The sequence below is a fragment of the Rhinoderma darwinii genome, chromosome 3, assembly GCF_050947455.1.
Source record: "Rhinoderma darwinii isolate aRhiDar2 chromosome 3, aRhiDar2.hap1, whole genome shotgun sequence".
Lineage (NCBI taxonomy): Eukaryota > Metazoa > Chordata > Amphibia > Anura > Rhinodermatidae > Rhinoderma > Rhinoderma darwinii.
This window is the reverse complement of record NC_134689.1, coordinates 402021572-402039192: the sequence shown is the minus strand read 5'-3', so window position 1 is coordinate 402039192 and position 17621 is coordinate 402021572. Positions and strand designations below refer to the sequence as shown.

Below are 17621 nucleotides of genomic sequence, written 5' to 3'. Positions count from 1 at the left end.
TAGATTACAGACTTTAGACATGTAAACTAGACATGTAGATTACAGACATGTAGATTAGATTTTATGGACATGTAGATTACAGACTTTATAGACATGTAGATTATAGACACATAGATTACAGACATGTAGATTATAGACCTTGTAGATTACAGACTTTATAGACATGTAGATTATAGACACATAGATTACAGACATGTAGATTATAGACTTTGTAGATTACAGACTTTAAAGACATGTAGATTACTCGTATACTCTCAGTATAATGTCATGTAAATCTATATACAGGGTACTGTGGGTTCAGAGCACAGACACACATGTGACTGTTTGACCTCAGGCAAACACATGAATGAATTGATTCCCAGGCCGTTTCCCCGCCCATTTTGTCCTTATATGGAACATCCGTTCAGTTAAAGCTCCTCAACTCGCTTTTCAATTGGCTGCGGTTCATCGTGATTGACAAGCTTCGAACTTCCTTGTCCCACACGCGTAGCGTAGAAGGGGCGGAGACACATGTAAACGAACTGGTGCCCTAGTCCAATAGCTGCCCGAGAGTCCAAGATTGGGGCGTGTCCACAGTTCTTAGGATAAAGATCGCGATCCCCATTGTTAATAAAGAGATTTAAAGGGGCCGTGGAACGGGGGCAGTCGTAAGAGAGAAAGGCCGGGCCGAGGGATCTACAGGCCGGCCGCACCCCGTGGGAAAGTCCGGGGATCGTCTATAGAGGACAGGCCTGGAATATATTGGGTATCGGAGATAAAGCTGTGGAGGATATAGAAGGAGGCGGTGATCCCGGGGGGACGCAAAGACTGGAATATGGAGCCCCCAGCCTCGAAGAGGAGGTGTCCGGGCCTCACGCCCAGGTACAAGCCGGACTCTTTACTGGATCTCAGTGCCAAGAAAGTGGCAGAGACGTGGGCCTTCGAACAGGTAATGGGCAGCTGTGTGATGGGGCGTCAGGGGTTAATCGTATCTGTCTATGGTGTGTGTATACAATACAGGCTATATGTAATATACAAAACATGACGGCATATACTGTATATAATATGTACACACTGTATATACTCCGTATATACAGCTCCAGCTATATCTAGTAATAGTCTAATACACAGCACACTATGTATACAGTGTATGTAGGCAATGTATATGTGTGATCTATCATCGACCTGTATAATATGGAGGCCGTATACACTATATTTGTGTACAGGCACGCTGAGATCTGTATGGATACAATCCATACTAGTATATAGTATAGGATGGTATGACCTATACCTCATGCTGTATATTGTATATCTGCCGGGCTTGGGCAGGTGTGTGGATGTATTTTTCTCCTGTGCATCATAGTATCAGCGTGACCTCATCACTTCCTCATACTACATCCACCCTTTCCCTAAATACCACAGGAGGTGTCATCATAACGGGGAGTGTCACCTGTCACCCGGCTCCTATACACCGATCACATGTTATATGTCGTATATTGTACACAGGGCCCCTGCTCGTCTTATTCACTCTTCCTGGCGGGGGGGGGGTTTTGAAGTAACCGGAGATCCAGAATGTCGCGATCAATACAACGATGGGATGTCGTTCACTAATAAGCGGCGTCTTAATAAATATCCGCTCGTCGTCTGTCTGCTTTACTGAATTATTGCTCATCGGTTATAAAAGTCAATGCCTTGTATGTCGTGGATAGGTTTTTCACTGTCTTTGGCGTTTTTGATATGCACGTGACAGCGCCCTCTAGAGTCCTTATTAGTATGAAAAATAGACTTCTTGGGGGGGCTGTTTAAAAAAAAAAAAAAAAAATTCCGTTAATCTGACAGCCCGGAATTCCAGGAAAGGACTGCTTGATAATCTGTGATCTCGGAGGACTATATTTAATATTGGTGGATTATTTTGTGTCGTCTTTGGGGGAGGGGAGTTTCTATACCCTTACAAGTGTTGTCTATACTACCCAATGACCGTCCATTAATCCAGAACATGTCCTGCTGTATTAAAGGAATTTTCCTGTATAATTGAACCGTATACAACCTAATATTCTACTAGGTATATATTCTAACTTATAACTTTTCTTGCAGGTAGAGGAGCGCTTTTCCCGGGTACCAGAACCGGTCCAGAAACGCATAGTATTCTGGTCTTTCCCGCGCAGTGAGAAGGAGATCTGTATGTATTCATCCCTGGGCTATCACCCTCCGGAGGGCGAGCGAGATTCCAGGGTCCCCTTTAATAGGGGTCTTCAGCTGCTGCAGTCCGGGGCGGTGCAGAGAGTTCTACAAGTGGGTGAGTCCCCTGCACCCATGCCGGGCATTGTGTGGCACCTCCATTATGCTGTGTACAATGAGCACAGGGTGTCATTATTGTGCTGCCTGCGGCGCCCTCAGGGGGGGCAGAGCCCATGCTTGCAAATCAGGTTTAACTGAATTATTGTGAATACAAACAGGATTTCTTTTGAAGCAGGTGCCAGGCTGTGTGTGTGTTCACTATTGTCCTGTGTATTCTCCATATCAGTCAATGGACCGCATTGTGCCACCCGGAGCCACGTTTCCAGGGGTGACATGTGGAGGGCACTAGTGCAGCCTGATCCACACCTGAGGCCGCGGCAGGCAGCGACATGTAATAGGTGACAGTTAGTGACGCTCCTCATGTCACCGGGAACGGGTTTTATTTAGTACTGGTTTTGCTTTTGTCCCCGTGTGAGTCAGTGGCCTTAGAGCCGGAGCTTGTCCGGACTTGCTACCCTTGCGGTTGAGAGCGGGCACTTCCCTGCACGCCCGTACATGTGCCAACCTGATTTACTGCCTGGTCCGTATTGAATTGGGGGTCCGTCTATCGAAAAACCACCGCTTATTGTGATGGGTTTGTATTCATGCCCCCAGACTCGCTTGATCCTCTATTTTCATATGCAATTTAAAACGACCCCCCCCCCCAGATTCCCCCTGGTATTTATTTTCCTCCCGTCCTTTTATTAGGATATCAAACCCGAATGGCTAATCTCTTTTATTTTTATTTTTTTGTCTTTCCTCTGAAGCCCCCAGGGACACCCCCCCCCCTTTTCTTCTCTTCTCTCTGGGTGATTGTATTTTGTACACAGCAGATAAAAGTGTCATTGACAGAGAGGGGCCTGAGGCTTGCCATGAGGACAATGTGAGGCTGATACTGGGCCGTCGTCATGCGTCACGGATCCCACACATGTCCTGACCGTGGAGACCTGGGACAGACTGCGGCCTGTGAATGGGGCTCATTCAGGGTCTCGGGAGGCTTCAGGGCTTGTGTAACCATCTATTGCGCACTGGGGTGGGGTGTAAAATTGTGGATTTAATCATCTGTATTATATGATCTATATATATATATATATATATATAGGGTTTCCCCTGGATCGTTAAATCTGCCCGTCCTCCGCCTCATTGACGACATCTTAATTCTCCGGCATGTAATAATTCATCTGCATGCCGTGTCTAACCCCTTTGAGAATAACCCATGCATGTCTGAGTTACATCCGTAAGAGTCCTTGTTGTCTGGCCCCTCCCCTTTTCTAGAATTGGGTTAAAGAGGGGGGGCTGAACAGATGGGAAGCGTAGTCCTACCCCCCCCCCACTACTCCTATATAGACATAAGCATTCTTATATAATCACAATGTGTCACTTCGGGGTTGGCTTACGTGGCTGTGGTCGATTATGGGGGTCTGGTTTACATCGTTGATGGGCCATCTTAGGATTTATGGAACCCACATGGTGCCCTCGGGTCCTGAAAGTACATCCGTGTTCTCTACCCTGTGCATTGATCCAGATACATTATACATAGGCCTGGAAGGTTTGTGGCCATTAATAAGTCAGAAAAATATCCCCAATGTAATGTATTCTCCATTATATTATAACTCATTAGCGTATATAACAATATATAGGGGTTGTCACCCAGCTCTTCTATAGTCCAGATTGGCAAATCTACCTAGTGATATACATCCTCTCCTCTATCCATGCATGATTAAGTAGATTTGCCATTCAGGAGTCTGGGAAAGTTGGATGACAACCACTGAAGTCTTCCTATAACAGATATTCACTGGCCTCATCCGGATCCAGCGATGTCTAGATAATTGTCTATTTCTCTGCAGGGTGAATGTGTTCTTGGTTAAGGTAGAACCTCGCCTGTATTTCTTAGGGCGCCCCTTTAACTTCTGTCCTTTTTTTTTTTTAATGCGGCAGGCTTTCACCTCAGTGGATCGGTCACAGAACCGGGAGAACCGGAAAGAACCTACCAAGTGTCTATCAGTTTTGACCGATGCAAGATCACGTCGGTCAGCTGCGGCTGCGAAAACAGAGACATTTTCTACTGCGCCCACGTGGTGGCGCTATCCTTACATCGCATCAGACGAGCCCGATCGGTGGAGCTGCGGCTTCCCATCTCGGAGACGCTTTCCCAAATGAACCGGGACCAGTTGCAGAAATTTGTACAGTATCTGATCAGCGAGCATCACACGGAAGTTCTGCCCACCGCTCAGCGACTGGCGGACGAGATCCTGCAGCTGGGATCAGAGATTAACAGAGTGCACGGTAAGACGGATAAAGATGGCGGAGAACCCTAAAGGGTTAAAGGATCCATTAAGATCCCTTCCGGCCCAGCACTAGGAGAAAAACCGTGTAGAAGTTTTGCCAGAATGTTCATTTAACCCCTACCTGACCACTTTATTACAAATTTACGGCAGCTAGCAGTGTGTTTACTGCTCCCCTGCCCCCCGATGATTGTGGCGTTGACGGGCCTAGGAGTGTCCGCCGGGTGTGCAGTTCCACCTGACGGTCACCAGGGGGAGCAGTTCTGGTTTAGAATGCATTATTCTAGCGGTCTGTCACCTGAGACTATAAACCTACAACCCCCAGCATGCCCTGACAGTAGTAGCCACATTTTCTAGTTTTCGCTCGTAATTTATTGCTTTGGCTTTCAGGAGCCCCAGACCCCACAGCCGGTGCCGGACGTGAAGATGACAACTGTTGGCATTTGGATGAGGAGCAAATTCAGGAGCAAGTGAAGCAGCTCTTGTCAAACGGTGGATACTATGGAGCGAGCAAGCAACTGCAGTCTATGTTCAGCAAGGTGATTAACTCTTTGCAGCCCTGGCTCTGCTTAATCCCACCACTACGTTCTCTTAACCATATGGGTCCTGTGTGTTTAGGTGCGGGAGATGCTGAGGATGCGGGACTCTAATGGAGCCCGGATGCTTATCCTGATGACGGAGCAGTTTTTGGAGGACCCGCGGCTGGCTCTGTGGCGGCAGCAGGGCGCCGGAATGACTGATAAATGTCGGCAGCTTTGGGATGAGCTGGGTAAGATGGTAGTTCTTGATTACCTATCAGAATACAGGGACGATCTGGACCTCTGATGGACTCAATGTGACCACCTTGGCATCTTCTTTCCCTGACAGGCGCACTTTGGGTGTGTGTGGTGCTCAGTCCCCACTGCCGTCCAGAGGAAAGGGAATCTTGGCTGGAATTGCTACGGAGGTGGAACGCCATGGACGTCTGTCCTCTGGAGGAAGGAAACTATTCCTTGGATGGTCCAGGGGCACAGATTCAACCTCAGAGCTCCGTTGGTGGCCAAGGTATGACTATAAGGGGTAAAGGGCATGAAATGCAGTTTCTGCAAACTGGTCTAGGTATTAGGAAGCCCATACGTTATATTATAAGGGTGTTTTTGTTTCACCTTCCCATAGATAATAATTTTTCTCCTGTTAAAATCTGGAGTCCAGTTCGTATTTTAAAAGCCATTTTGTTTTCATTTCCAGTCATTGCTCCCCGTCAAACGGTTTTCGCCCGGGCTCTTAAGGCAGGAGAACTGCGCTGGAGTGATCCCCACTTACAAAGGTTGTTAAACGGAGATACCTGCGCTTCAGGAACAAGTGTGAAGTGTAGCACTGACAAGCTGTCCTACGACCCTCACGGTCGTCCACTCTGGCTTGGAGACCATTTTCCGGTAGCCTGTGCCCGTGTCGATGCCCTGAGATCGCATGGGTACCCACTCCAGGCTTTGAGGCTAGCTGTCTCGGTGGTTAACACCATGAGGCTGCAACGCCAGCACCAGATGGAGGGATTGAAGCAGCAGAGGAAAGGTGAGACCAAGAGATGGTCAAATGGTGGAAACTGGGCACCGGAAGGTGGTGAAGCATCAATGGGTTTCATTTCAACTCCCATTTATTTTTCCTCTCCAGAACTTCAGATGAAAGGCAGCACAACTCTCACTAATCTAGAGGGATGGATTGGCCACCCACTTGATCCTATTGGGTGTCTCTGTAGGACGTTTTTGGAGGCTAGCCTACCAGAAGATGAAGGACCAGCTCCTTACCCGGGTACAACAAATGTAGTTGTTTATAACCAGCTATTTGCACTAACTAATGACTTCTGAAGAGGACATCTGTCTTGGGACCTTCTGACTTGGTTTCTTTCTTCTCAGAGCTTGGTGGAGAACAGAGAAAGGTCATGTACCAACACGTTCCCGTACCTGGTGGTTCCCCGTCAGGAGAGTCTCTTCTCTGTCTGGCACTGGAAGTGGCGCTCATGGGATTAGGACAGCAACGAGCAATGCCTGAAGGCCTGTACGCCCAAGACAAGCTAGTCCGAAGTGAAGAGCAGATTATTGGCCTTCTCGGAACGTTGGACATGGGGGAGAGGCTGGTGCAGGTTCTCCGGAAGCAAGCCATGTTACTCTTAGAAGGTTAGTGAGGGCAGCACGGTGGCTTAATGGTGAGGTCATGGGTTCGAATGTGACCAGAGAAAACCTCTGCATGGTCTTTGTATGTTGTCCTCTGTGTTCACGTGGGTTTCCTCCCACACTCCAAAAACATAGTTAAGGATTTTAGATTGTGGGCCCCCATTAGGGACGGTCAGTGATGACCATTTCTGTACGGCGCTGCGGAATATGTCGGCAATATACACAGTTGAGTCCCATTATTATGACCCCCCCCCCCAGCTAGTATCCAGAGTAATTGCCATGTGCAGAACGGACAGCAGCTAGACGGGCTGGGGGTGACTGAATAAGGTTCTGGTCGGTGGTCTCAGGATCTGGCGCCATGCTGACTGCAGTGTATCCCATATTTGCTGGAGGGTGCGTTGGGCAGGATTCATAGGGCGAACAAGACTATTGAGGTCCCACAGATGCTCAATTGGGTTAAAGTCTGGTGAATTAGGGGGCCAGGGAAGTACTTGGAAGTTTTAGTCGTGCTCCACCAACCACTGTCGGACATTTCTAGCCGTGTGACGTCGCATTGTCTTTCTGGAAGATTCCATCTGCCCCAGGGAAGGCAAACAGCATGTATGGGTGGACGTGATCTGCAACGATGGATTCATACCCAAATCGGTTCAGAGCCTTCCACATGGATGAGTGGCCCAGAGGATGGCTTGAAAAAAATTCCCCAGACTATAACGCTTCCGCCACCAGCTTGTTCTTCCAGCAATGGTTACAGGGTGTTTGTTCTCGGTTTCTCGCCTGACACGCCAGATTCCATCCGTTCGATGAAGCCGAAAACGTGACTCAACGGAGAAGGCAATTTGAAGCCTTTTTTCTGATGCACCTTGGTTGGCGTCGGAGCAGTGACCATCCGTCTGCTTCCGAGCCACATACACCGTAGTTTTCACCGCCTGAAAGAACGATTAAAATGTCTCTTTATTAGTTAAGTTGATTAAAACATGGCTCAAAAGGCCCAATTATCCAATACAGGCAAAAGCAAGTGGTCAGAAAAAAAGTAATCTTACGCGTTTCACTACCACCTATCTATGTGTAGATAAAAGGGACTTTTAGATGTGGATCGTGCAGGGCTTGCGTGTCCATTCTGTGTAGTAAGAATTTCAAGAGTTCAAAGACTGGTGAGACTTTTGAGAACAGGTCCTACATCATTTGGAAAACCAAGGGGATTGTATACCTTATTACGTGTGGATGTCCGTTGCAATACGTTGGTAAAACAAGTAGGGAATTCGGGAGAAAGATCTGTGATGGAAACTCGACCAAAAATTTGGAAAAGGAGGCGGAATGGATTTTTAGGATGCAGATTATTAACCCACAAGGGTTGAATGAGCAAATTTCCTATCCTTGCTTCCTCGGACTATACCCTCTCTTGAAGTTTGTATCTGTTCTGTTGTGACTTTATGTATAGTAGATGCATTTGTGTATCCTTCTAACTTGGGATTTCTTATACCTACACTGTTATGCAGCGTAGCTTGGTGTCCCACCGGGGCAGAAAGGGATATGGTAAGGGACATACAGGGATGTCACCTTGTCCCTATTGGTTCTCGTTGCCGTTACTAGGCAACATGTTTAGACCGCACCATACTCCTTATGACATAATTACATCCTGTTTACTTTATCATGAATAATACGGGGCTCTTAATAAGCACAGAAACGGTGCTATCCGGTCGTTTTGATCAATGTTTAAATAATCCCTGATGTCATCACATAGCTAGGTGGTACTGAAACGCGTAGGATTACGTGGACCATTAATGGCATGGGTTCAGTGAACGTTTATGATATAAGGAGAGACTGCCATCTATGGGTGGATACACCTACGATCACCCGCTGACGCTTCTCTTTTTTTTTTTCTGACCACTTGCCTTTGCCTGTATTGGATAATTGGGCCTTTTGAGCCATGTTTTAATCAAATTAACTAATAAAGAGACATTTTAATCGTTCTTTCAGGCGGTGAAAAATATTAATATTGAACGAAATTCAGTATCCGTTTATACAGTGAATATAATTCACATAGACAGGATGTTCGCGGAACTCTTTTAAACACACGTCTGGTGGCCCCCTTGTTGATTTTCACGGTGAGCTGTAGCGTGTTCGGCCCTCGCGCACCTTCGTAGCCGACGTTCACATCCATGGCACGTGCTGCTCCGCAGTCTTCATGTCTGTTATTCTCAATGGCGCCATTTGTCCACTCACGATACTTTCACCACAGCAGCACGCGAACAGTTCACAAACTGCGCTGTAGAGAAATACCGCCACCCTCGGCCCGAAAACCAATAAACATCCCTTTTTCCAACTCTGATAAATCGCCCCGTTTACCCTTGGCAACAACGAGTGATATGTGATCAGAAAGCCCATCACACACCTTATATACCCACCACACATCACTGCCTTCATGGGCTCCGCGCTGCCAATGTCGAAAGTAGGAGATGGTCATAATAATGTGACTCGACTGTGTATAAGCAACAGAATTAAATAGAGTTATGGTGGGGGTTAAACGCTGGGGGCTATTTATTACTTTGCGGCAATGGTTGTATGTCTCAATACGGATTCCTTATTCATCTCCCCTAGGTGGTCCATTCAGTGGATTCGGAGAAGTGATCTACCGGGAGAGTGTTCCTATGCATACGTTTGCACGCTTCCTCTTCACTACTTTGCTCCCACATGATTCAGACCTGGCTTATCGTGTTGCCCTGAGAGCCATGAGGTAAGTGCCGAGATGATATTGGCATTCTCTAAATTTTATTCGTTTTACCAGTTGGTGGTTCAAACATCTTAATCTGGTCTTCCTTTACTTCCAGGCTCCCGGTTCTTGAGTCTGTTATCCCTCCGCACGGATCTGACATTATACCTCTGGACTCTATGCTGACCAGTCGCTTTCCTCGCTGGTTTATCCTGGGGCACCTAGAAACGCGGCAATGTGAACTGGCATCCGCCATGTTGACAACCGCTAAAGGTATGGTTCCTGGGTGGGTTTTTCTAAAGAATGTGGGAAAGGAGTATTTCCCATTTCGGATATTTATGGCACATACACCGGATATGCCGTAGATGTCCGATAGATGCGGGTCCCATCTCTGCGACTTGCACCTATCTTTTAGAACTGGGCCCTCTGACCCCAGTCCTACCTTTTTGGATGCTGGGCACTAACTTACAAGGTAACTGGGTCTTCCAGAAATAGCCGAGCGTGTTTTGCTACGCTGTTCATGTAGCTTTAAATTCCAGAAACCGCGTAACAACACGTACATTGGCTGTCTACGCAAAACCCAGCCACCTTGTAACTCTGGTGTCCGGCGGCAGGTGGTAGGAAGAGGGTCAGGGGGCCACGTTCTAGAAATAGGCGGATCCTGCACCTATCGGACATTCTGTGGCCTATCCTGTGCAATGTTCCCTCTAAGTCTTGGCATCTCCTGAGCGGGGCAGTTAGGGAGCAGGGCGAGTCTCCATCAATGGTGGGCGATCTGATGACCTAAAGTAATACCCCCAGTAAACTCTAATATATCATACTACATAAGAGATTAAGTAAACTTCTGTTAAATTCGTTTTAATTACTTTTTTAAATACTATAATATTACAAGTCCACCAGTAAAATAGGCGACCGTTATAAACCCCAAATATAGGCATCAGTGAAAGAATCCCTCATTACACCACTGTCCCTGTAGATGGCGCCGCACAGCCTCCCCCCTTCCCTTGTACAAAGTGAGGAGAGCGGTAGCCTACCGCTACAACTCTCCGCTCTGCCTGACACGACTCACCGTCAGGAGGAGGAGGAGGTGCTCATGCGGCAAAGATCGGATCACTTTTGTCTGGGGTCAGTGACGGCACAAGGATTGGACCAGTTCAGTCACCAGACCTCATGTCAGGTGACTGGATTGGTCCACTCCCGGCACCGACCTCACTTGTCAGCAGACAGCCTGCATGCCGTCTCTGATACTCTGGGCTATCTCCTCCCTCTCTCACCTTCCGGGAGTTCTCATTGGGTGGCCGCTCCATGAAGGTGAGTGAGGGAGGAGATTGAGAAACTTCCGCCCGCCGCACTGACAGTGCGCAGGCTTTAAAGTTCAGTGAGCCGGGTGGGGCCGTGGAAGGTACATGGCCTTGCAGCCGCTCACCTTATTGGGAACATTGATCCTGTAGATGTGCCGTAAATGTCTGAGATGGGAATACCCTGGTAAATAATAATTTAATAATTTTTTTTTTTTAATTTTTAAAAAAATCCGTCCAATGTTTATTAACAAGAGCAAAAATACATTGACCGTCAGACAACCACTGTATCAGCATCATATATAGCATTTCCAGTATATCAACATACAGAAGAAACAACAACATTGTATCCCCCCCCCCCCCCCCTCAAACCCTGCCCATGTAAATAATTCTAATTAATGGATTTTTTTCCTATTCTCGGTATAGTGGCTTCTATGACGTTATAAATGTGCTGACCTATTGACAAACAGTGCCTCTAGTGGTGGTGATAGCTATTTTACATATAATTAACCCCTTAATGACCGCCAATATGTTTTTCTCCCCGGTCATTAAGGGTACTTATTCTGCGACGTAAGGCCGGCATGGGTGTCGGGCTGTCTAAAGGCAACCGGGCACCTGCTCTAGCGAGCATCGATTTAGCCCCTAAGATACCGCAGTTAGTAGTGACGGTGGAATCTAAGTGGCTTTAGAGGGAGGGGCTCCTTCTCACCCCATTAGCACACATGTGACATGATCACCGGGTGCAAATGGTTTTTATGGCCCCCAGTTTTTCTTTAAGGGAATGCCTATTAGGCTCTTCCTAAGGCAGGACCTAATAGATGCCGAACAGGTCTAATACGCTGCAATACAAGAATACTGGAGTGTATTATAAAAGTGATCAAAATGTCGCATAGTAAAGTCTCCTAGTGGGACAAAACAAAAAAGTTAAGAATAGTTTAATAAAGTTTTTATAATAAATAGTTCTTTTAACGTGTAGCTAAAAGTTTGACAAACTTCTGACATGTCATAGAGACATGTCTGAAGTTTGTATTGGTGGGGGTCCGAGCACTGAGACCCCCCACCAATCGCTAGAACGAACAGCTACACTTTAACTCGCACGGTAAACGTTGTAAAAAAAAAAAAAAAAAAACGATGCCAGGATTCCTGATTTCTGTACATCTTGTCTTCCAAGAAAATGCAATAAAGAGCGATCAAAAAGTCGTATTTACCCCAAAAATGGTACCGATGAAAACAAGTCATCCTGCAAAAAATAAGCCGCCACACAGCTACATCGACAGTAAAATAAAAGTTGTGGTTCTTTAAAATACGGTGAAACAAAAATAAACAATTTTGAAAAAGTGTATTTATTGTGCAAAAGTAGCAAAACCTAAAAAAAATAAAGACGTATAAATTTGGTAACGTCTTCATAATAATATTTATACCACAAGGTAAATGTAAGACTTAAAAAAAAAAGTATTTTTAAAGTTACCCCCTCATCCCCCAAAAGTTAATAAAAGTTGATAATAAATGATAAGTACCCAAAAAATGTTGTCGTTAAAAAAAATAATACAACTTGTCCCACAAAGAAAACAAATTTTTGAAAAATAAAAGTTCGAGCTCTTTGAATGCGACGATTGAAAAATGAAAAAAATTACTTGGTCATTAAGGCCGAAAAATAGGCTGGTCGCTAAGGGGTTAAAGCTTTTCGCTAAAATATCTGCCTATGTGGTGACTATAGATCTTTTTATTTTTTGTTTTCTTAACTCTCCCTCTTCTTCCACCGCAGGAGACCCCAAGTGGCTTCACACAGTCCTGGCTTCCATTCAACAACATATCCACTCCCCGGCTCTGCTATTCAAGCTGGCACAGGACGCCTGCAAAACTGCGACTCCCCCCAACTCTCCTCCTGATACCACGCTGCTAAACATTTCTCTGGAGTTAGGATTGCAGGTTAGCCCTCCTCTTCACTCCGTTCAGTTTTCCTACAGGGTATATATAGATTCTGCTGGCACCTCTAGTGAATGGAGAAGGTCGGAAGATGCATATGCCCGCACCTGCTTATTTTGCACTGGAGAAACGGGCATTGATTCAGGGAGACCAACGTATAGTTGGGGTCTGGTCTCAAAATGGCGCCTTTTCTTTAATTTTCTTTACCTATGCTAATCTCTACACCTCCTTCCTTCCTGCAGGTAATGAGAATGACCCTAACCACCCTGACCTGGAGACGGAGGGAGATGGTACGCTGGCTGGTGTCCTGCGCCACAGAGATTGGTAAGGTTCTTCGCTGTGACTTGGTATTCACCCCGGTCTTTCTCGCTCTGTAGCAAACGACTAAATTTAACCCATTGTTCTCTTTTCTCCAGGTGCACAAGCGCTAATCAGCGTCATGCAGAACTGGTACACCCTCTTCACCCCCATTGAAGCTACCAGCATCGTTGCTGTGTCTTGCACTTCTCCCGCTACCCTCCTGCGCTTCAGCCAGGACCCTAGACAACGAGAAGAGCTTTGCTCCTGTGCGCGGGCCCTGGCCTTACAATGTGCTATTAAGGACCCCCAAAGCTGTGCCCTACCTGCCCTGACTCTATGTGAAAAGGACCACACCTCTTTTGAAGCCGCGTACCAGATTGTCCTGGATAGCGCCTGCTCTGGCCCTGGCGCGCACTCCCATCTCTTCACAGTCTCCCGCTACATGGAGCACCGCGGCTTGCCAATGAGAGCTTTTACCTTGGCCACATTGGCTCTATCTAACCTAACCATAGGTTTTAGCCAAGACTCTCACCCTGCGGTCAGCGATGTCCTGTGGGCTTGCTCCCTGGCACACTCATTGGGCAAAGTAGAGCTGAGCACTGTGGTACCCCTAGTCATTAAAAGCGTGCAGTGTGCCCCTGTCCTGTCCGATATCATACGCCGCTGCAGCCTTGCACCCCCTGGCCTGGCACAGTCCCTTTCTGCTGCTAATAACCCGAGAAGCAGGGGAACAGTGCCACGAGCTGACAAGCCTCCACTCTGCCAGCTTTTGGAAGCCGCAGTTGGCGCTTATGTCAGCACCACCCATTCCCGCCTCACTCACATCAGTCCCCGACATTATGGCGAGTTTATAGAGTTCCTCGCAAAAGCTCGAGACACTTTCCTGCTGGCACCAGATGGTCATCGCCAGTTTGCCCAGTTCCTGGATAACCTGAAACAAACTTACAAAGGTAAAAAGAAACTGATGCTGCTGGTGCGAGAACGGTTCGGGTGAATAGAAGACTATAGGGGGATAACCCTAAAGGACTTAGCTCTCCCTTATTTTGGGACCCACAACCCCCTGCGGAAGGGAAGGCGCGTATGACCCTCCACATCGGATATATCGTACTGCTGGCGGAGGAACGCTGTAGTGAAGGATACATTGATTTATTTTCTTTTTGAAGAATATCCACGGAATCTCAGTTGGAATTGTGCATTTTTTGTGTTTTTCAATAACTTATTTATTTATATATATTTGGTAAAAACCCCCTCCCTCGCCAATGACTACATTATAACCCGTTATGAATATGGGGTCACGGTATATTTATGAACAATGAGAAGTCTTTTGGACTGGACTGCAAGCCACGGAAGGTTTTTGGTATTGCTGAGCAAGATATTTGGAGGAGGGGGATTTATCCGCAAAGAGCAGAATTTATATATTTATTTCTGAAGGGTCTTCTGTATTAACTTATTAATATTTTTTTGTATCATTTTTTTAAGGTTAAAACAAAAAAAAAAAATGTCTGCAATGTATTGTAACGATGCCAACCCTCTTAGTGGGTGTTGGATGTAGAGCGACCCCACCCCCTACTACCCAGTAACCATCTTTACTGTAGCAAAGCTTCGTAACAGGCCTGAAGCAGTATTATTCCAGCCTGTGCTTATGGTGGCCATTTTGAAACTATGGATCCATTTTGGATTGACACCTGTACAATAACTGTAATAGAGACCAATATTTATTGGAAAGAAGTTAAAACTGTCACCTATGGCGAAGGCAGCCATTATCCTTATATGAGCAACTAAAGGTAGAGTCACTGAACTGGCTGAATAGTCAAGTTGCAAAATGGCTGCCTTCCTCTGGTTGTCGTTGATGCGTCTTGGTGGAATGGCTCTGATGCTTAACCTAAATCTTGAAGCATCAGCTATAATGGAGATGGCAGGTGTTTTTGTTATGTTGCTAATCCTCTATAGATGAATTGTTCATTCTAATAATGATGCAATATCGCAAAATGGCTGTCTGACACCGATGTATTTGATGACTAAAATACCTGACGCTAGGGCATTACACAAGTACACAGGGGATGGCAGCCATTTTGTGTTCTAACAAAATGGCATCTGCTCACAAAATGGCTGCCTATTGAGTGTTTAGGTTTGTGTGCACGTTTATTTCCAGTCACCATTCCGTATATTTTATTTTTGGGCCTTTTTAGTTTAAACCCAGATGACCAAAAACTTGCTGTGAAGATATTTTATGGCGGCCAGCTTCCTCTATAGTGTATATTACTGTATATGTATTTACAGCTAACCCCTAGACATTGTAACACTGGGCCTCAGGTATGAAAACTAACTCATGGAAGTAGAGGCCTCGTTGCCCATAGCAACCAATCAGAACACACCTTTGATTTCTACAGTAGAGGTTAGAAAATGAAAGCTGAGCTCTGATTGGTAGCTATGAAAGACTGGTTGCTAAGTGTGCCACCTCAGGCAATTTTAAAGACCTTATGTCTAACACTGGAAGATGATGCTGGAAGAGGGGGATTCTTTTTCTTAATACCTCACCCCCACCCCCAGTAAAATCCCTAACTGCAATGAAGTAGTAATAAATTGTACACTGAATCCATAACTCAGGAAGATGTTACAAGCTTTCCACCTGACATATCTCGGTGGCCCCGCAATTCCGTCGTGTCCCCCCCCCCCCCCCCACCACAGCGCTATATGTGCTTCTCAAATGAAGGTTTTGAACTTGTAAAATATGAACGACGCTCGCTCACTCGTGAACTTTTTTTGCTGGGGATATGGAGTCGGGCTGTAAAAACAAACAAAAAAAAGTTATAAATATCTATATATAAATATATGAATTTATCAGTCTGCTTTATTTATTGATGCATCTGTCACACTTGATTCTAAGGACATAAAATACATTTTAAAGAAACCTTTTGGATTTTCGTTTTACTTTGCAATGATCGAAATCGAGGGTGTACGGTTAATATGGGGTCCAGTCCTGGTTGGTCCCATCCTCTTTGCTTTTAGGTGCTGAGAACCTGTGCAGGACTAGAGGTTCTGAATTGATGGCTAACTAGGTTGCGACGTTGGCCCAACGGTCTCAGAAAGGGGCCGATCTGTCCCGATAATGAGGGCCAAGTTTAATTTTTATGAGACCCCTCTTCTATATACACCACTGATGGAAACCTAAAGCAACTCTCTGACCGGTCACCTCTCCTGACATGTCTGTTTTAACAAATAATTGTATTCCCCTATAAAATAAGGCCCTGTTCACACAGTTTTTTTGACGCAGAAACTACGTCGGAAAACATCCGAAAATGCCTTCCATTGATTTAAAAAAAACAAAAAACAAAAAAAATCGTCTCGCGGGAAAAAACGACATGCCCTATCTTCGGGCAGTTTTTGTCTCTGACCTCCCATTGACATCAATGGGAGGCAGAGAAAGCATTTTTCGCCCCGTTTTTTTGTCCACGGCGCAGAATGGCCGCGGGTGAAAAACGCAGCAAACCACGTGCAGGCACATCAAAATTCCAGACGGAATTTTGAGCCAGAATTTTCTGCCTGCTGAAAACTGAACAGGGCCTAACAATTCTGGAGCGTCTTCTCTTAGAAGGCTACGTTGTGCTGTTCCTCTGTTATTGTCCAATCAGTGCTGCCAGAGTGAGACGGTGTAGGGACACACTCCTTCCACAAGGGGAACGCTGCCCCACAGTTGTCAATTTATTTATAAATTTGTAGTAGGAATAACCGGAACGGCACATTGCAGGGGTATTAGAAAAAATCATCCTGAATTGTTTCATGGGGTAAAACAAGTAATTACTAAAATAGTCCTGTCAGGAGAGGGGGACATGTACTCTTTCACTGCCAGGGACATACGTTCTGGCGGGAAGTCACTTCAGTCACCAAGGACTTTTCTGACACATCCTTGCTACTAAATGCTCTAAATCGATCTAGTTGGAGCTAGAGAAGTTTATAGCGAGAGCGGAATACACTCCGCTCACTTAGACTGGTCCTCCTCCTGTCCCTATATAACTGTAGGGGATGAGGGGTAGCATGAACTTTTCTATGTTATCAGAGCGCTTCATCGTCTGATCGTATTTCTTCCACAGCCTAAAATATTACCGTTCGGCCAGGTTCACACGCAGCGTAAATACTGCAGATTTTCCGCAACAGACTTGGTTGCGGAAAATCTGCAGCATAAGGCCGGATTTACACGAGCGTGTGTGTTTTGCACGCGCAAAAGGTACTTAACAGCTCCGTGTGTCAGACGTGTATGATGCGTGGCTGCGTGATTTTCGCGCAGCCGCCATCATTATGACACGGTTTCTCTGTTTGTAAACGGAAAAGCACGTGGTGCTTTTCGGTTTTCAGTCATACTTTTTACTGCTGTTGCGCGAATCACACGCGTCGCACGGAAGTGCTTCCGTGTGCTGCACGTGATTTTCACGCACCCATTGACTTCAATGGGTGAGTGATGCGCGAACAACGCACAAATATCGGACATGTCGTGAGTTTTACGCAGTGGACACGCTAAATGAAACTCATGGACAGTCTGCACGGCCCCATAGACTAACATAGGTCCGGGCAAGGCGCGTGAAAATCACGCGCGTTGCAAGGACGTATTACACGTTCGTCTAAATAAGCCCTAATACAGTAGCAGCAGAGTGGATGAGATCGGAACAAAACGTATCCACATGCTACGTAAATGAGAAGC

The 17621-nt window shown here is 46.1% G+C and overlaps 1 protein-coding gene across 1 annotated transcript; it reads left to right on the top strand.

The window, feature by feature from the left end:
• The first annotated feature begins 509 nt into the window (after window positions 1–509).
• On the top strand, window positions 510–15836 carry ZSWIM4 (zinc finger SWIM-type containing 4). The gene is made up of 14 exons (XM_075859162.1): window positions 510–928; window positions 2074–2275; window positions 4195–4542; window positions 4932–5080; window positions 5160–5310; window positions 5409–5585; window positions 5769–6092; window positions 6192–6329; window positions 6434–6694; window positions 9290–9425; window positions 9520–9674; window positions 12465–12628; window positions 12868–12949; window positions 13042–15836. Exons 1-14 carry the CDS (start codon window positions 815–817, stop codon window positions 13917–13919), a joined length of 3279 nt encoding a protein of 1092 aa, XP_075715277.1. The 5' UTR covers window positions 510–814; the 3' UTR covers window positions 13920–15836.
• Window positions 15837–17621: the final 1785 nt, after the last annotated feature.

Excerpts from the sequence above, each read along its gene's own strand:
- ZSWIM4 (XM_075859162.1), top strand. The coding sequence starts at position 815 with ATGGAGCCCCCAGCCTCGAAGAGGAGGTGTCCGGGCCTCACGCCCAGG. Across the intron at positions 6,093-6,191 it reads ATTGAAGCAGCAGAGGAAAG|AACTTCAGATGAAAGGCAGC; the intron begins GTGAGACCAAGA and ends TTTCCTCTCCAG. Across the intron at positions 12,629-12,867 it reads CTCTGGAGTTAGGATTGCAG|GTAATGAGAATGACCCTAAC; the intron begins GTTAGCCCTCCT and ends TCCTTCCTGCAG.